Here is a 14359-nt window from a genome sequence, read left to right on the forward strand (position 1 = left end):
CAGACGTGTTTGGGGGTGGGAGGGTTTGTTTGTTTTTTAATGAAATTTATAATTAAGATAAAATCAACCATAGTACAGTTGATTGGAAAGATACCTAATCAACAAGGGGAATAGTAACTGAATCTTTTGGTAAACAACAGTCACAGCTTCTGGCCAGCTGAATCTAAGCCTAACATCCCCTCTATAGGTAAATGAGGTAGGATTCAGCTCATCCATAGAAACATACTCAACAATATAGAATTCTTTATTTGAACTAGTTGTCTACACTTCCTTTTCGATCAGTGGGGAGAAAAATAAACTTCTACAGTATTAGTCATGGGATTTATTTTAGTTGTCTACGGTAGGATTTCTAAAACTGGGTTACACGAATCCCTCCCAGAGAGACTAATAAGTTAAGATTCTTGCCAAGTACTCTGGGAATCACTACCAAGATTTCCGTCGACCTCCTTTCTGCAACAGAACAGAAATACTGTACCGTGGTTATTTAAAAGATTGCTTTTTAAAGTGACTGCATTAACCTCCTATGCAATGAATCTCTTTCCCATCTCCCATAGGAAAATTTATAGCTGACTATAAAAGCCTCAATATTTCTTACTCTTGTCAAGGAATGATGAGTGATTTGGCAAATATAAGCTTGTAAATATAAAAGCTCCATTAAGGCTGAATGATCTGTGAGGGTCTACTGATACCACATTAGAATTTGCAAGGAAATTTTGATTCAAGTGTTTATATCAAGATTTTGGCTATATTTATGGCATCTTGGGATAACAGCAAAAATAAAAAGGCTTTTGTACATTTCCCCTAAACAAGATGCAAGAGAGCACAGTAAGAAAGAAGGGAAAGGCTAAAGGGAACATGATAGGCCATTAAAAATACTTGCAAGTTATAAAATCTGAAAGAAATAATGATTTAGAAAGGCCCAAGGAGTTGTAAAGTGACAGCATTAACCACCCAAAACGTGGACTCAAATAGCGAGGCAGATTTCCTGAGATATATCTATTAGATGTCAAAGCACTCAAAGGAAGTAAGAAACTCCTTGGGCTTGTGTTACTTAAAACAGGGCTAGAACAAATTCCTTGAACTACTACAGACAGCTGAGCAAACTGTTGACAAACCCAGTAATTAATTCCATCTACTGCCTCCTATCCTTCATGAATCATGGTAAAAAAAGGTGGTGTTAGGCAAAACTTATTTTTAAGAGGTCGAAAGTATGCACCCAAAATATATATTTTAAAGTAATATTGTGTGAAAAACCTGTTAGTTTTGAAGAGGGAGCCTACAAGCTCTACCCTACTTTGTTAGCCCCAAGGCATTCTGTTGTCATACTGAAGAGGTGGACAGGTATGGATTTAAATTACATGTTCTGAGGAAAACATAGGCTTGTGACTGATTAAGTAAGATTAGTTTTCTTCAAAATTAGGGTTTTTTTTCTTTTAAAATATTTATCATTATTGCAGATGTTTAAATACATCATATAGCACCCCATGCTCCACAGCAAAAATCCCCCAGAGAAGGACCTAGCGTCAGTATGCAGTGCTGAATTCTGAGGACAGCAGACGGACATGACCAGATTATCTGTGTAACACATGGAAAACCTAAACATAATAAGACAAAAACGTGAGCCAAGATACGGCCTCACATAGTTGAAAAAAAATTAACATAAGCAGAGAGAAGTATGAAAGTTGAGATGCGTACAGTGATAAAAAAAATCTGGCTTGGTTTCAGTTTTTAGTCTCCGTAATGTTTGCCCACAGCACTTCTATTTTCATTTTATTTTCACATAATTCTTTATTTTTTAGTTCCATACCTTTTAAAAGACACTGTATTATCATAAGGGATCAGTAAAATGGTATCTTTCATTCAGATAGTCTTGCATGTTCCTGGGTTTTTTTCATTAAGTGTCTTTAGAGATGCAAAAAACTCAGTCCCAAACCTCTTCTACTCCCCAGTGACATCTCTAATACATGCAAGATGCTTTATCGTATACTTGAACCACATCAGTAGTACATCTTCAGATATTAAACACTCTCACAAATTGGAGAAGGGACATTCTTAAATGGCTGTTGGTGCATTTTTATATAGTGTTAAGTAAAACAATCCAGAACTAATTCTGACTTGTCTTTTTCCAGAACCTCCAAGTCTTAGGAGTGCTTTCACATGTAAATCTGAAAAACGGGATTTGGTTACCTTGGTGTATTAAGGCAGATAAGCATTACCTTAAAACCACATGGAATGTGAAATAATAGACTTGTATCTCTTGTTACCTTGATTTTTTTTTTTTGGAATAAACATTTCTGATTGGCTAGAAATTAACTGTCCATTTAAACAACTTTGACGTTGGTTGGGTTGTTGGTTTTTTTTTGTGACGCAGGCTGTCTACTACACTCACAGTTATGAGAGACAAGATTTAAAAGGAACACGCACGAAGTGGACCCTTTAAATTTTTTAACCTCTGCTACAAATACAATGCCTTGAGACACTACGGACTTCATAACACAGATCGGCGTTACATAATTTTATGTAACAAACACTGTTTAAAACACTTCCAGAAACCCAGAGGGCAGCCTTCTTTCTTATTACGTATTCACATGGCTATATTCAAAAGCCAAACTTCTGTGTATTTGGACAACAGAATTATACTGACATTATAACAATACCAAATTAGGTTTCATTAAAACAAATGTTTCCCATTTTTGCTTTGACATGACAAATTAGATCTTTTCACTAACATGAGATGTGAAAAATGGCAGGAAAAAAATAATCAAGTAGTAAAGCACGAAAAGATTAGTATATGATGATGAAATCTTCCCAGGAGTGGATGATCTTAAAAAAAAAAAAAAAGTCTGGATGCAAATGGGTTTTGTAGATGCTAAACACTGCCATGGACCATAAAAGTGAAGGGGAAGGGAGGGAAGCAGGCATGGAGAGGAAAAGTAAAGGCCATCTAGATAAAACAATCTTTTTCTTTTAATAGTTTGAACTTGAGGTTTTTTTTCCTTAATTTATTAGAACTGGACAGAAGACTTCAGAAACATAACGTCATTATTTAGCAAAAGTATTATTAGAAACATCACTTGACTAGCTTTGTGGTAGTCTCAAATGCCCTCCTTGTAAAAAAAATCCCATAAAACTTGCACTGTATTTGTTTCATTCTGCCACATGCCAAGCAGATGAAGGAAATTAATGCCGAGACACAAATACTCTCAGCCACTGCTTTTCCCAGGCTTATTCCCTCTTGGAGGCGTAAGCTCAGCACATGACTCTTTCCAGCATTCTTCCAAAGCCGCAAGCCACACCCAATGGCCATGATTTTTCTGCACTTAAAAAAGTTGTATTAGGTAAGACACTTTCGCTCTTAAGGAGGAACACAATCTTCCAGATTTGGATATTACTAAAATCTGAAGTAAAAATACAACAGAATCCCAGGCGGGTGTGAGAGTTCACCTGGGCACTTGCAAGCGCCATGTGCAAAGGCAAAAACTCAGTAACAGCCCTACCACATACTGAGAGGATTCTGCAATGACATTAAAGCAGAGTATTCACCATTGGATGATCTCAGTGATTTGGGCCTCCCAGTGGGCCACGGACTCCTTTTTATCAGCCAGGTCTCTCATCTCTTCTTCCAGCTGCCGGTTATTCATACTCAGCCTCTCAAACATGGTGGTGAGCTGAATGAAAATTTAAAAAACTTGTTAAAGGTATAAGCTGCTGTGAATCCATCTCTGTGCAGACTCAAAGCCTCATGTTCCCCTCTCCCACATCGTGCATCTGCTTTAAAAATTGGCACTACCTATCACAATAAGCATCACGTAACAATTAAAGCCAGAATGTCTTCTCATGTATGACCTTAGCTGTACTGAAAGGCCATTTTTAAGGACTAGAACTACATTTTTTCCTCTAACAAATTAATTAATTTTCTGAGAATTACTCTCCAAATGCCTCTGTAACTTTTAGAAGGTTTCTGCTTTGCGCCCTATAGGTGTGGAATATTCTAAATAGAAAAAAATACATTGAAAATGCAAAGCAAGGGCACAAAAACTGTTACAGCTCAGGTAAAACTGCCGAACCTCTCCCGTGTTTAGTAACCACGGATAATGATCTGGATAGATACAGGCATGAGACAGTCCTGAAATTCTCCAGGTGTCTCACATCCCCCTATTTTTCATTTTACTTACTTGCAGACAGGGAAATTGAAATTAAATGCACATCTGTAAGCACAATATGTTATGCCTAGCAATTAACCTCACTCGCATTCACAGAGCTGTCATTCACACATGCACATTGTGCAAGACAAAAGCCACAGCTAACCTGAGTTGGTATTGGCAACTAAACCTTCATTATGCTCAATAATTATTCAGAAAGTCAAACTGGAATCAGAGGATCAGACAGACTTTATAGGAAGGCCTGCTTAGGAGAATGAATCTCATGTGTAAGGCTTCTTTTAGTACTGAAATACATTAACAAATCAAAATGATGCCAAAAATATCAGTTTTAAATCTATTCTGCTTTTTATCCCTAATATGGGTACTCCATATTTATCATCTAAATGGGCTTATGATTTAAATATGCCTATTTACTAAATGTCATTTGACAAGAAAAATACAAAGCTAACCAAATTAAAAAATAAAAAGGAGACCGAGCAGAAAAACTGTCAAAGTGTAACTAGTCTCTTACTGTTCTTGGACTAAGCCTACATACAGGCATATATAGTATGCATCTTATACTGGTATGAAAATATACTTTAATTTGAACGCTGACATGCAAACATGCTTACTTTGAAGAACACTGTACTTTCATCATATTTTTAGAAAATTTAATGCATTATGAAAAGAATAGACAAGTTTAGCAAGACTTGGCTAATCCACAATGAACTTGAATAACCTGTCAAAATGAACAATAAAGAGAAAATCTAAATGCACGAAACAATTATTCCTTGCTCAACACGCTTCAATTAATATGCCTTATCATTTGTATTTTTTTAATATCTCAAAGTAACACTTAATCTCAATGGGTGGGAGGGGCCATGCTTTTTCACAGTAATTGACATGCAAATATACTCTAAGTAATCACATCATTAACTATGTATTTTTATATTTGGGTCATACAATGAAATAATTTATTTTTTTTTTGGCTAAAGATATTGTCTAAATTTAATCTTACCAAACTGTAAGACCATCTAACTCAATTCCTACAAATAAATACGCATATATGATTATATATATGTGCACACATTCTCAAGTTCAGATACACGTAGATACTCTCTATTCAAGTCAAATACTAATCACCGCTTTTTCTGTAATATTAATTTTGTCTATCAATTAAGAGTTAATAATAACCAATACAGCTCTATATTGTTCAATTTGTATGAAGCACACGACAGTTGTAAACTCAAGACTCAACTAATCAGCACTTACCTTATCAAGTTCATTCGAAAGTTTTTTGTTTTCCTCTGTTAGCAGAATCTTTTCTCGTTCGTACTTCTGTTTGAACTCTGTTTCAAATTCCTCTCTTTCACTTTGGCTAAGAAATAAAATGAAGTAGAATTATAAGGTTTCCCATTCTAAAACTCATCACACTATTCACTTAAATACCTGAAGATAAATGCACACGCTACTTGAATGGAAAGTACTACATTGGTAATACCACAACCCATCAAAACTAAGCAAGTATGGTATTATACTACCATCTTAGCACTATAAGACAGTCTGTTGAATTTTATCATTTGACAACGATCTTTCCTTCAGTGTGGAATTATTAGAGCTCCACTGAGCTAATGTTTATCAATCCACTTACATGTATTTTATTCTTTAGATTAATCCTTCAAACACCGAGCAGCTGTAATTCTGAAGACCAAAGTGTGCATCAATATTCTAAGACATTCAGGGTAAATTCTCAGCTCACAGAAACACTATTTTAACTTAGACATTTCTAAGTTGCAGACAGAATGACAGGCAAAAATGACCACATACGAAACCAGAACACAGAAGAGCTAAATTAGAGAGCTTGGGGCTGGGTCTCTGACAAGAAAAGCTTATATTGGGTAGTCTTTGGACAATTTAGAACAGCCAGAGGACAAATTTGAACTGTAAATTCAGGTACTGTATACTTACTATCAGATAACCTATACACTCTTAATATCACCAGATTCTAGAGCAGGTTTGGACCATTCTTTCTGAAAGTTTCAAAGTAGCGGTTTCCCCCAACTCTTCCCTTCTCCTGTGGATGCCATTCAGTAGAAGAACCCCTGGTTGATTCTGCTTAACATCAATTTTGATCTTGCACAATGAATATGAGAACCTGAAAATAAATGAAGCTGCGGGTCCTCTGTTTGCCAAAAAACATTGTCACTTCCTTAAAGTGGCGTATGGCAATGTTTTAGACACCTAACTCCCACCTCACATCCACTCTTTTGAGACTCACTACATTGCTTGTTGTATTCACTGTTTCACCAATTGTCCAGGTAGCTGTCACAAAGTTCATCAGTTGGTTGACAGAACTACACTATCAATGCCACAGATACTGGAAATATCCACTCAGCAAATACCACTGTCCAGCCTTAAAAGGTTTGAAAAAGTGCCCAGTCCAAAAGATTAACTCTGTAAAAATAAAATCCCGGGAAAACCTTGTTTTGAGCAGTGCAATTTTTTTTCCGGATGCCAATCAGAATTTTACATTGTGCAAGAGAGAAATTACATCTTCGCCTCTTTTTTCGAGATGCAGAACTACTACAACTCTGCCAAATTGCGAGAACACCCTTAAAAGATGAGAAGTGTCAGTGGTTACAGTGAACCCAGTTAAGAGTAATGCTGGTTTGAATTTCCTATTCCTAATTTGAAATTCATTTAGTGCTTCAACCACTCTTTGAAATCTAGTACAGCATGTTAGACTCATGGCGAAATTCTATGTTGCTAGGCATCCTTTGAAACATAACACTACATCCTAGCAAAGTAACATACTATCGTTACTGTTTAAACGCCAAGTTTGAAATTCACCACCACTCCTTTTCTATATCAACAGATTCCATGCATATGATGAGCAGTCTAGGGAAAAGGCAGGAAGAGATTAAAGCATTGGCTGTCAGGGGAATTAATAACAGGTCCTGCTTCTGTTTGCAAGGCATAGATTCAAAGCTAATTTCTCAGACAGTAGACTGAACTCATTTTTGATTATTTCTTTTATTTAGATTTTATGGTTTTATGGGTTTGTTTAGGCTTTTTTATTCTGTATTTGTCTAAAATTTGTTCTTTTAAGGCTTTAAGGCTCAAAGCAGTCATAAATGGTGGTAGATTAAAGAAGCTTTGAATTGGTAAAAGAGCCCAACATATTTGTAGTTTTCTGTATTTTACGTTCTTAATTCAACTAGTGAGTGTCACTAACCCAGTAAGTCAGATTTCTGTAGTATAATACAGAAACAAAGAAGATAAATTTTAAACAGAGGAGAACGTGGGTATAATCTATCATACCCAAACATCAACTCAGCAATCCACAGAACTGTGACAGACTCCATAGGCGTACCTTGGACAGCCAGGAAGATCAAAATAACACATTCGCTTTGAAGTCTGGCATCCTCCTCTCCCATCAAGTTTTTTCTCTCATCTAAAATTTAGCTATGTATCCGCTCTTCAAGTTTAAGAAATCATACATGATCCAGCTTTCTTTTTATCAGTAAAATAACTGTAGCAAACCACATGCAAGTAATGTGAAATACAGCTTTATGGTATCACTTTGTCACTCCAGCTCTTTATCGTGGCTGTACAAAGCGGAGAACTATTTTATCTTACTGCTTTGAAACCAAGAAAAGCAGACCTGAAACAAACAGCAGCCCCCAGGCTTCTTTATACCACACAATTTAAAACAACACACACTGTTTTATACAGCCCTCTGCTTTATAAATCTATCATTAAATGGCAGGTTTAAGACAAAACTCTACAAACATGATTTACACAGTTTCTTGCACTTTCTTCTGAAATATTTTATCATGGCAATTCTAAGAAATGGAATATCGTGGTACCCAGATCACTGGCCTGATACTGTGTCCCTACATTCCCAATTTTAATAGCATGCAGTTTATCAGACTTTAGCAAAGGGCAATCGTTTTGTACAGAAAGGTAGTTTCCTTCCCTTGAAGACTTACGCTGTTGAAACAGCAAAAGTAAGAAAGCTTAAATTTGAAGGAAACAGAGAAAACATACCTATTTTAAAAAATGAAACAGAAGCCATCAGCATGTAAGTTACATAAAAAAGTATACACAGATTTTGACCAAGCTCTTACTCACTCTCCTCTATAGCCCTTATGAAGTAATGCAACTGCATCCTCTTATCAAAAGCTTTTTTTTAATACGCACTATAATTATTTTTAGATTATTAAAATATTATTTCCCAAACTGTGTATGTACACTTCAACCCCACGCCCAGCCCAAGCCTATTGTTGAAATAATTCCATTTATTTCAGCATAAAGCCTCCAGGTGCTTCCTTTTCAACACTTACATTGAACGCCTCTGTACTGGCAGACTCACAAAAAGCATTGCATGCCTGATTACAAAAGCTAAAACCAATATGTGTAAGCAGAAACAAACAAACAAACAAATCCACGTTCTCTTAAGAAAAACTACCAGACACAGAGAATCAAGCAGCAACAGCAATTATTCCATTCCTAATATTTAAGCTTCCCTCCTAAATCCCTGAACCACTACAGAAGTCAATCTGTAGCACAACTTCAACAGTGGACTTCTGCATTTCTTTGGAGTCCTAATACTTGCATGAGATTCTGCACATCTGTTTAACGAAACCCAGTTAAGATCAGGTCTTTGTTAATAACTCATCATGTGCTTGGACACTTGACTTCGTACAACGCTGAAGCCCTTCCTATTAAGGGCCAAATGCTGGATTCTGGTTATGTGACACACTCCTGTTCATGCTTTAAAATGTTTTCTCACACCAACGCTTGAAATACATGCAGAAACACACGGTTACATCAGTACCAGATTTGCATCTGGTTCTTTTTTTATCTATAGAAAGAAACTAGATTGAAAGTTTTATGAACTAGCTAGCATGGAGCAGATCAGCATTGTTAAGCCACTTGTTATTTCTCTAGATGGACATGAACTTTTGCAGCTGTGCAACATTGGAATGGTTCTGTTAAAACTCCAAGGAGTTTTTGGTCTGGTCAGTGTTTGGAGACATGATCTTTACCAACAGTTTAACCTGCAGAAAGAGTTATTAATGATTCTTTATTGAATATTCTTCCTTCTGAGACACTACTGGACTAATATGGCATTAAAGGAGTATCATACTATCACCTGTGTATATTACAAGACAGCATTGCCTTTTGTGCATTTATAACTCGTAGATCAGCAAGACCATTAAGTTGTAGTACAAGGAAAACATGCTGCTGATGCAAGTTTTACCTCTCAAGCTAGAACAAAGCAGCAAACTACTGTGTTAATTTGTCAAGCCTATGAATAGCTATATTCTAGGAAGAAACAGTTCATCCACTGCATTCTAGGTGGTACGATCTACTTCCCCTGCTAGAGACAATTTACCAGAGAAATAGTATTTCCACCTGTATTTGCATAAGCTTTTTTGAAAAATTCTTTATTTTATTTACTACTTGTATTTAAGGACTCGCTACCGTTTGGTTAAGTTTCAACAGGAATTTCGCCATGGTTTTTCTAATATGCCATCTTACTACAGCAGCAAAAAGAAGCACCTATGTTAGTGTCTACAAGGCATTCCGATTTTTTTATGAATGGAAATGAACACATTCAATTTATAACTATTTCTCTTACTACACTATCCGACAGAAAAACTTGTTTTTATTGATGAATGCCTCAAGGAACATTCTCAAGGCCAGTTATAAGCTCCACCATGGGGGAGCGAAAAAAGCAGGTCTCTGACAAATTACCATGTCAGAAGAGATAAAGCAGCTTACGGCTACAGTAGTCTGATGACTGATGTTAACACTGGATGGAACCCTGCGTGGATTAGCCTTAGTCCGCATTAAGTGACTGTTCCTGTGCTGGCAGAAATGCAAGCAATAGTTGATCTCTAACACATTAGTTTTGCATCAAAAGATGAAAATATCAAACAGGAAAAAATGTCAAAAACCCCCTATTTTAAACTGCAACATAAGCTTCAGGGGTTGACTTACCCCAAGCTGCAACTCTGCAACTCAAGTTACGTACCTTGGATGGTCAGCCAGTACAAGAATTCTGGTACAAAACTAACTGTTTCAGTACAGGCTTGTCGATTTTTTAGTTCTGTCGTATTTTATGAAGGTGACTATTTTCAACCCCAGCATTAGCTCAGCCAAAATACACTGATCTGCACTACAGCTAAGGAAGTGATAGTGTGTTTGGAAACATACTAGGAGACTTACAGAGGTATTTTGAGCTTAAAGGTAAATTCCATACAATACTCACTTTTCTCTTCTGGTTTTCTCTAACTTGTCTTTCAAAATCATGATCTCCTTCTTGAGGGCAAGCTGCTGGCTCTCTGCATCCCGTAGTTCTTTCTTCAGACTTTTTATTTCATTAGCATGCATTATTTCACGTTTAGATAGCTCCTCTTCATAGAAAACACTTTTCTTTTCCAGATCTGCCTTTAATTTAGTGATCTCTTGCTGGTGTTCTATACTGCTTACCCCAGGTGAGCGACCAACCTGTTTTTGCTAAAATAAACAGCCCCAAGTTAGCACATTAAGAATGCTGAAAATTATGCTTAGTAACAACTCAATATTCATAAGTCTATGTGTAGAAAATATCCCATTACAGACTTGATTTAAGCACACCTATCTCAACGTTTTTGAACATTTATTACAGCATAAATCTGAACTGTGCTTTTTATCATTTTGTCATTTAAATGCAGTAATAGTTTTCAGGACGTTTAAAATATGATCATCACTTTAAATATATCTGGTTACATTCTGACTCCTCTTACACGCAGTCAGAAAGTCAACACAGAATTAGAAGATTTTTACACTCCCACGCACATGGTTGACAGCAAGAAGTTCAAGGGACTTTCAGGAATGGAGAATAAGGACTATGATATACAGTCAATATATTTCAAAGCACAAATAATTGTGGAAAAGCTATACTAAGAGAAGCAGAGGCTAAAATCTAGCTAAAGAACACTATATGGATTGCATCAATCAGAAGGGAAACCTGACCTATTTTACTCAAACTGAGTATTTACATGACAGTGGATTAATAGGAAAAACAAGCTTTAAACAATAAGAGTAATTACTTCACTTTTCGAAGCTGCATAGCTCTCTTAGTGAGGTCTTCTGGCATTTCAATAGTCTTTACACATTGCTGCAGGATACATACACATTTGCACCAAATGCTGCACTCACTAAACTCAATGTCCTGCCATAACATAGAGGAGGAGCAAGATCAGGTTCAAAATGAGATAGTGGCATGACATGCACTGAAGTCTAAGTATGGAGATACTTTTAAATGTAAGCACACGTATAACTTGCTTTGGATATTTTTCTGTTTTTTTTTTTTTTTTTTATATATGTAATTAAAGGTAGTTGAAGGAAAGGAAATTACTTCATAAAAACACCGTGTTTTGAGAAAGTGCAGGTAACTGGAAAACCTACTTCCTTAGGGTGACTGTCTCACACCTGCAGGAGGATTGAAGATATTTTGTTAATTGTACCTCCATTCTTACCACGAGGTATTAAAATCCTCTGAGTTACCCTTAATTAAACATGGCTTTGGGTAATTTTCTTTCGATGATGTACGAATAGACTTTAAGAGTTAAGTGTCATTGTAGAACATTCAGATGAGCTGAATTTCTACCCCGACAAATTCTATGAGAAAGCTGCGCCTCGCTGTTAGCGTCAGCAGAATGCTGCAAAACCCCCTAAATGTATGAGCCAGATATGTGCTGCTACTGCATTGTTTTCTCTAACTCATCAAAACGACCACCTGTTTTGACCTATGAGTAAAATCCTGCCCTTAGGATGCAGAATAGTAAATTGGAGAAAGAAGATGCCATCCTAACAGGACATGGTTTGGAGAAAGAAAGACTAAAAAAGAAAAAAAATAAGGGAAGCACAGGTATTTTCTTTCAAGCAGAGGCAGTTAACTATTGAACTTGTTTGTTACTGCCCAACATGCTGAATTGCCTAAACGTGCATGGCAATGGAGCACATAAAACATTTAGGCTTTGCAACATCATCTATCAGGTATATAAAATGTTTTAATGGTATTTCAGAATTTTTTTCCACAATGAAAATATACTCTTAAGACAGTAAGACAGATGGTGCAGTAAAAGAGAGAGCTGGATGGTGTTGTACAGTGGCTTACAGAACTAGAGTAATATAGTAAACAGAGAAAATATTTTTAATTTATGTAAGCACAAATTCCAAATAGATGTTTTCATACATCCCCATTTCAAGTGGACAAACGGTGCAACTGAGACATAATGCATCTCCTGGCACGTAGATAGTTAGATGTCATAACTACTCTGGAAGTCTTCCCTCTCTCTCCCTCTCATGAACACACACGGACACACACAAAAACCCAAACAAAAAACCTCCACACAGCAGCTCTTTCATTAGGCAGCTATGAAGCTCAATGGTCCAAACTGACAGCAGTGTTGTAAATATTACTATATGTATTGACATGTATATCAGGTACTACGGTTACCGTAATTGCAACACTAACAGACATCAAGTTTTGCACTTGAAGACTGACAAAGAATAACCATTAAATACTGCAATAACAGAGCAGGCGGCATGGGAAAACTTGCTATTTAAGTAACGTAATCCTAAATGAAAGTACCATTAAAAATCTTGAAGACTTCTGGCTTGTCTTTAATGAGATTAACCTTTTGTTACGAGTGCTATTTTGTACTGCTTCAAGGCTTGTATCTTGCCCTTTGCAGATGGTAATAATAGTTTACCTTGGTTAAGAATATGAAGAACCTTTCTTAGGATTGTCATGCTAATAGCCCAAAGTTTTATGGTATAAATATTTGCCAAATGCAAGATATTAAGAAAGATGCAATCTTCCTAATTACAATCCTATTAATTATCACTTATGTGGATTACTGTATTATTCCTCTGAATTTAATAATCTGCTGTTGCTCAGGTAGGAAGGAAAGAGTTGAGAATTTAATTTTCAATATGCTACCAATATATTTAACATGCAGAATTTGGTCTAAATTTGCTTGAAATGAACTTACAAAAGAATAAAAACAACAAAAAATCAGCTGTACAAATTAGCATGAAAAATTGCCCAGTTGGCCCAAACCGGACTCACCCAACACACCTTTTCTATATGTGTAATTCAACCCAGAAACATAATTTTGGTTGTCTGGATACACACCTAAGACTTTATAACTAAGTTTACTGAAGTAAACAGCAAGTGTAAGATCTTCTAGCACATCTATGAAGTGCCCTAAAAACTAACAGTAAGTACACCTATCTATTGGTGAAGAACAGAAAGAGATTTGTAGGCATTATAATATTGCTCTGATGAAAATTAAAGCTCTCCTCTTCCGTTGTTACATATAGCTCTATTTTTCAACATTAATGGAAGCTTAATTAGAATCAGAAACTTATTGCAAATGGTAACTGGTTTCTTCTTGTACCTTCCTCCAACATTAACTTGGTCCAAGTCATTAACTTCTTCACTTACTCATACAGTATGCTTTCACTGTTCTTACCATTCCAGTACTGTATTCAGCTTCACTGAAGAACAACGCTGAGAGATGCCTTCTGGGTCAGACCAGCATCTTTCCTAAAGCAGTGGCTATTTGGGGACAGCACGCAGGCCTGCCTTTTTTATGCAGTCTGTTCCCCTTTGAATACAATGACTGTCAGACTAAAGGCATTAGAGGGTACCTCTCTGCACAGTCAGGGGACCTGGTGTTCATCAATTTGTCAAATCCCTTTGCGAGCCTGCTAATACTGTCACAACCACAAACTCCCGTGGCAACAAATGTTCCCTGTTCTGTGAGGAAGTACTGTATTAAGTGCATGTCCTGTTTGCCTCATCAGTGCCCCTCATTGTAGTACTGCAGGGTTTGGTAAACAGCCATTTCCATTCACCTTATCCACTACCTTCGTGATTTTGTAGATCTTAGAACATAATTTCCCCTTGGCTTCTTCCTGCCCAAACTTAAGAGTGACATCCAAATAGATGTTTTCATACATGCCTGCTTCAAGTGAGACATAATACACCACCTGGCACATAGATAGTTAGATTCTGCTTAATGCACCCCAGGATGTAGTTTGCGCTCTTGGCTGCCAGGGCACTCTCCTGACTCATATTGAGCCTGTTTTTTTTTGAAAATCCAAATACATGAGATCCACTGGATTTCCTTTATCCACACGCTTACTGACAA

At 36.6% G+C, this 14359-nt stretch overlaps 1 protein-coding gene across 4 annotated transcripts in view; it reads right to left on the reverse strand.

Annotated features, from left to right (window-relative positions):
* CDC42BPA (CDC42 binding protein kinase alpha (DMPK-like)) overlaps positions 1-14359 on the reverse strand; it is a 188274-nt gene that overhangs the window by 48723 nt on the left and 125192 nt on the right. For all 4 annotated transcript variants that reach the window (XM_009881824.1, XM_009881817.1, XM_009881810.1 and 1 more), the window contains exons 15-17: positions 10423-10670; positions 5415-5520; positions 3544-3668 (exon numbers count right to left, since the gene is read on the reverse strand). In XM_009881824.1, coding sequence (XP_009880126.1) covers positions 3544-3668; positions 5415-5520; positions 10423-10670 — 479 coding nt within the window. The remainder of the gene's footprint in view (positions 1-3543; positions 3669-5414; positions 5521-10422; positions 10671-14359) is intronic.

Source organism: Charadrius vociferus, unplaced genomic scaffold (assembly GCF_000708025.1).
Source record: "Charadrius vociferus isolate BGI_N301 unplaced genomic scaffold, ASM70802v2 scaffold610, whole genome shotgun sequence".
In the NCBI taxonomy this organism is placed as follows: domain Eukaryota; kingdom Metazoa; phylum Chordata; class Aves; order Charadriiformes; family Charadriidae; genus Charadrius; species Charadrius vociferus.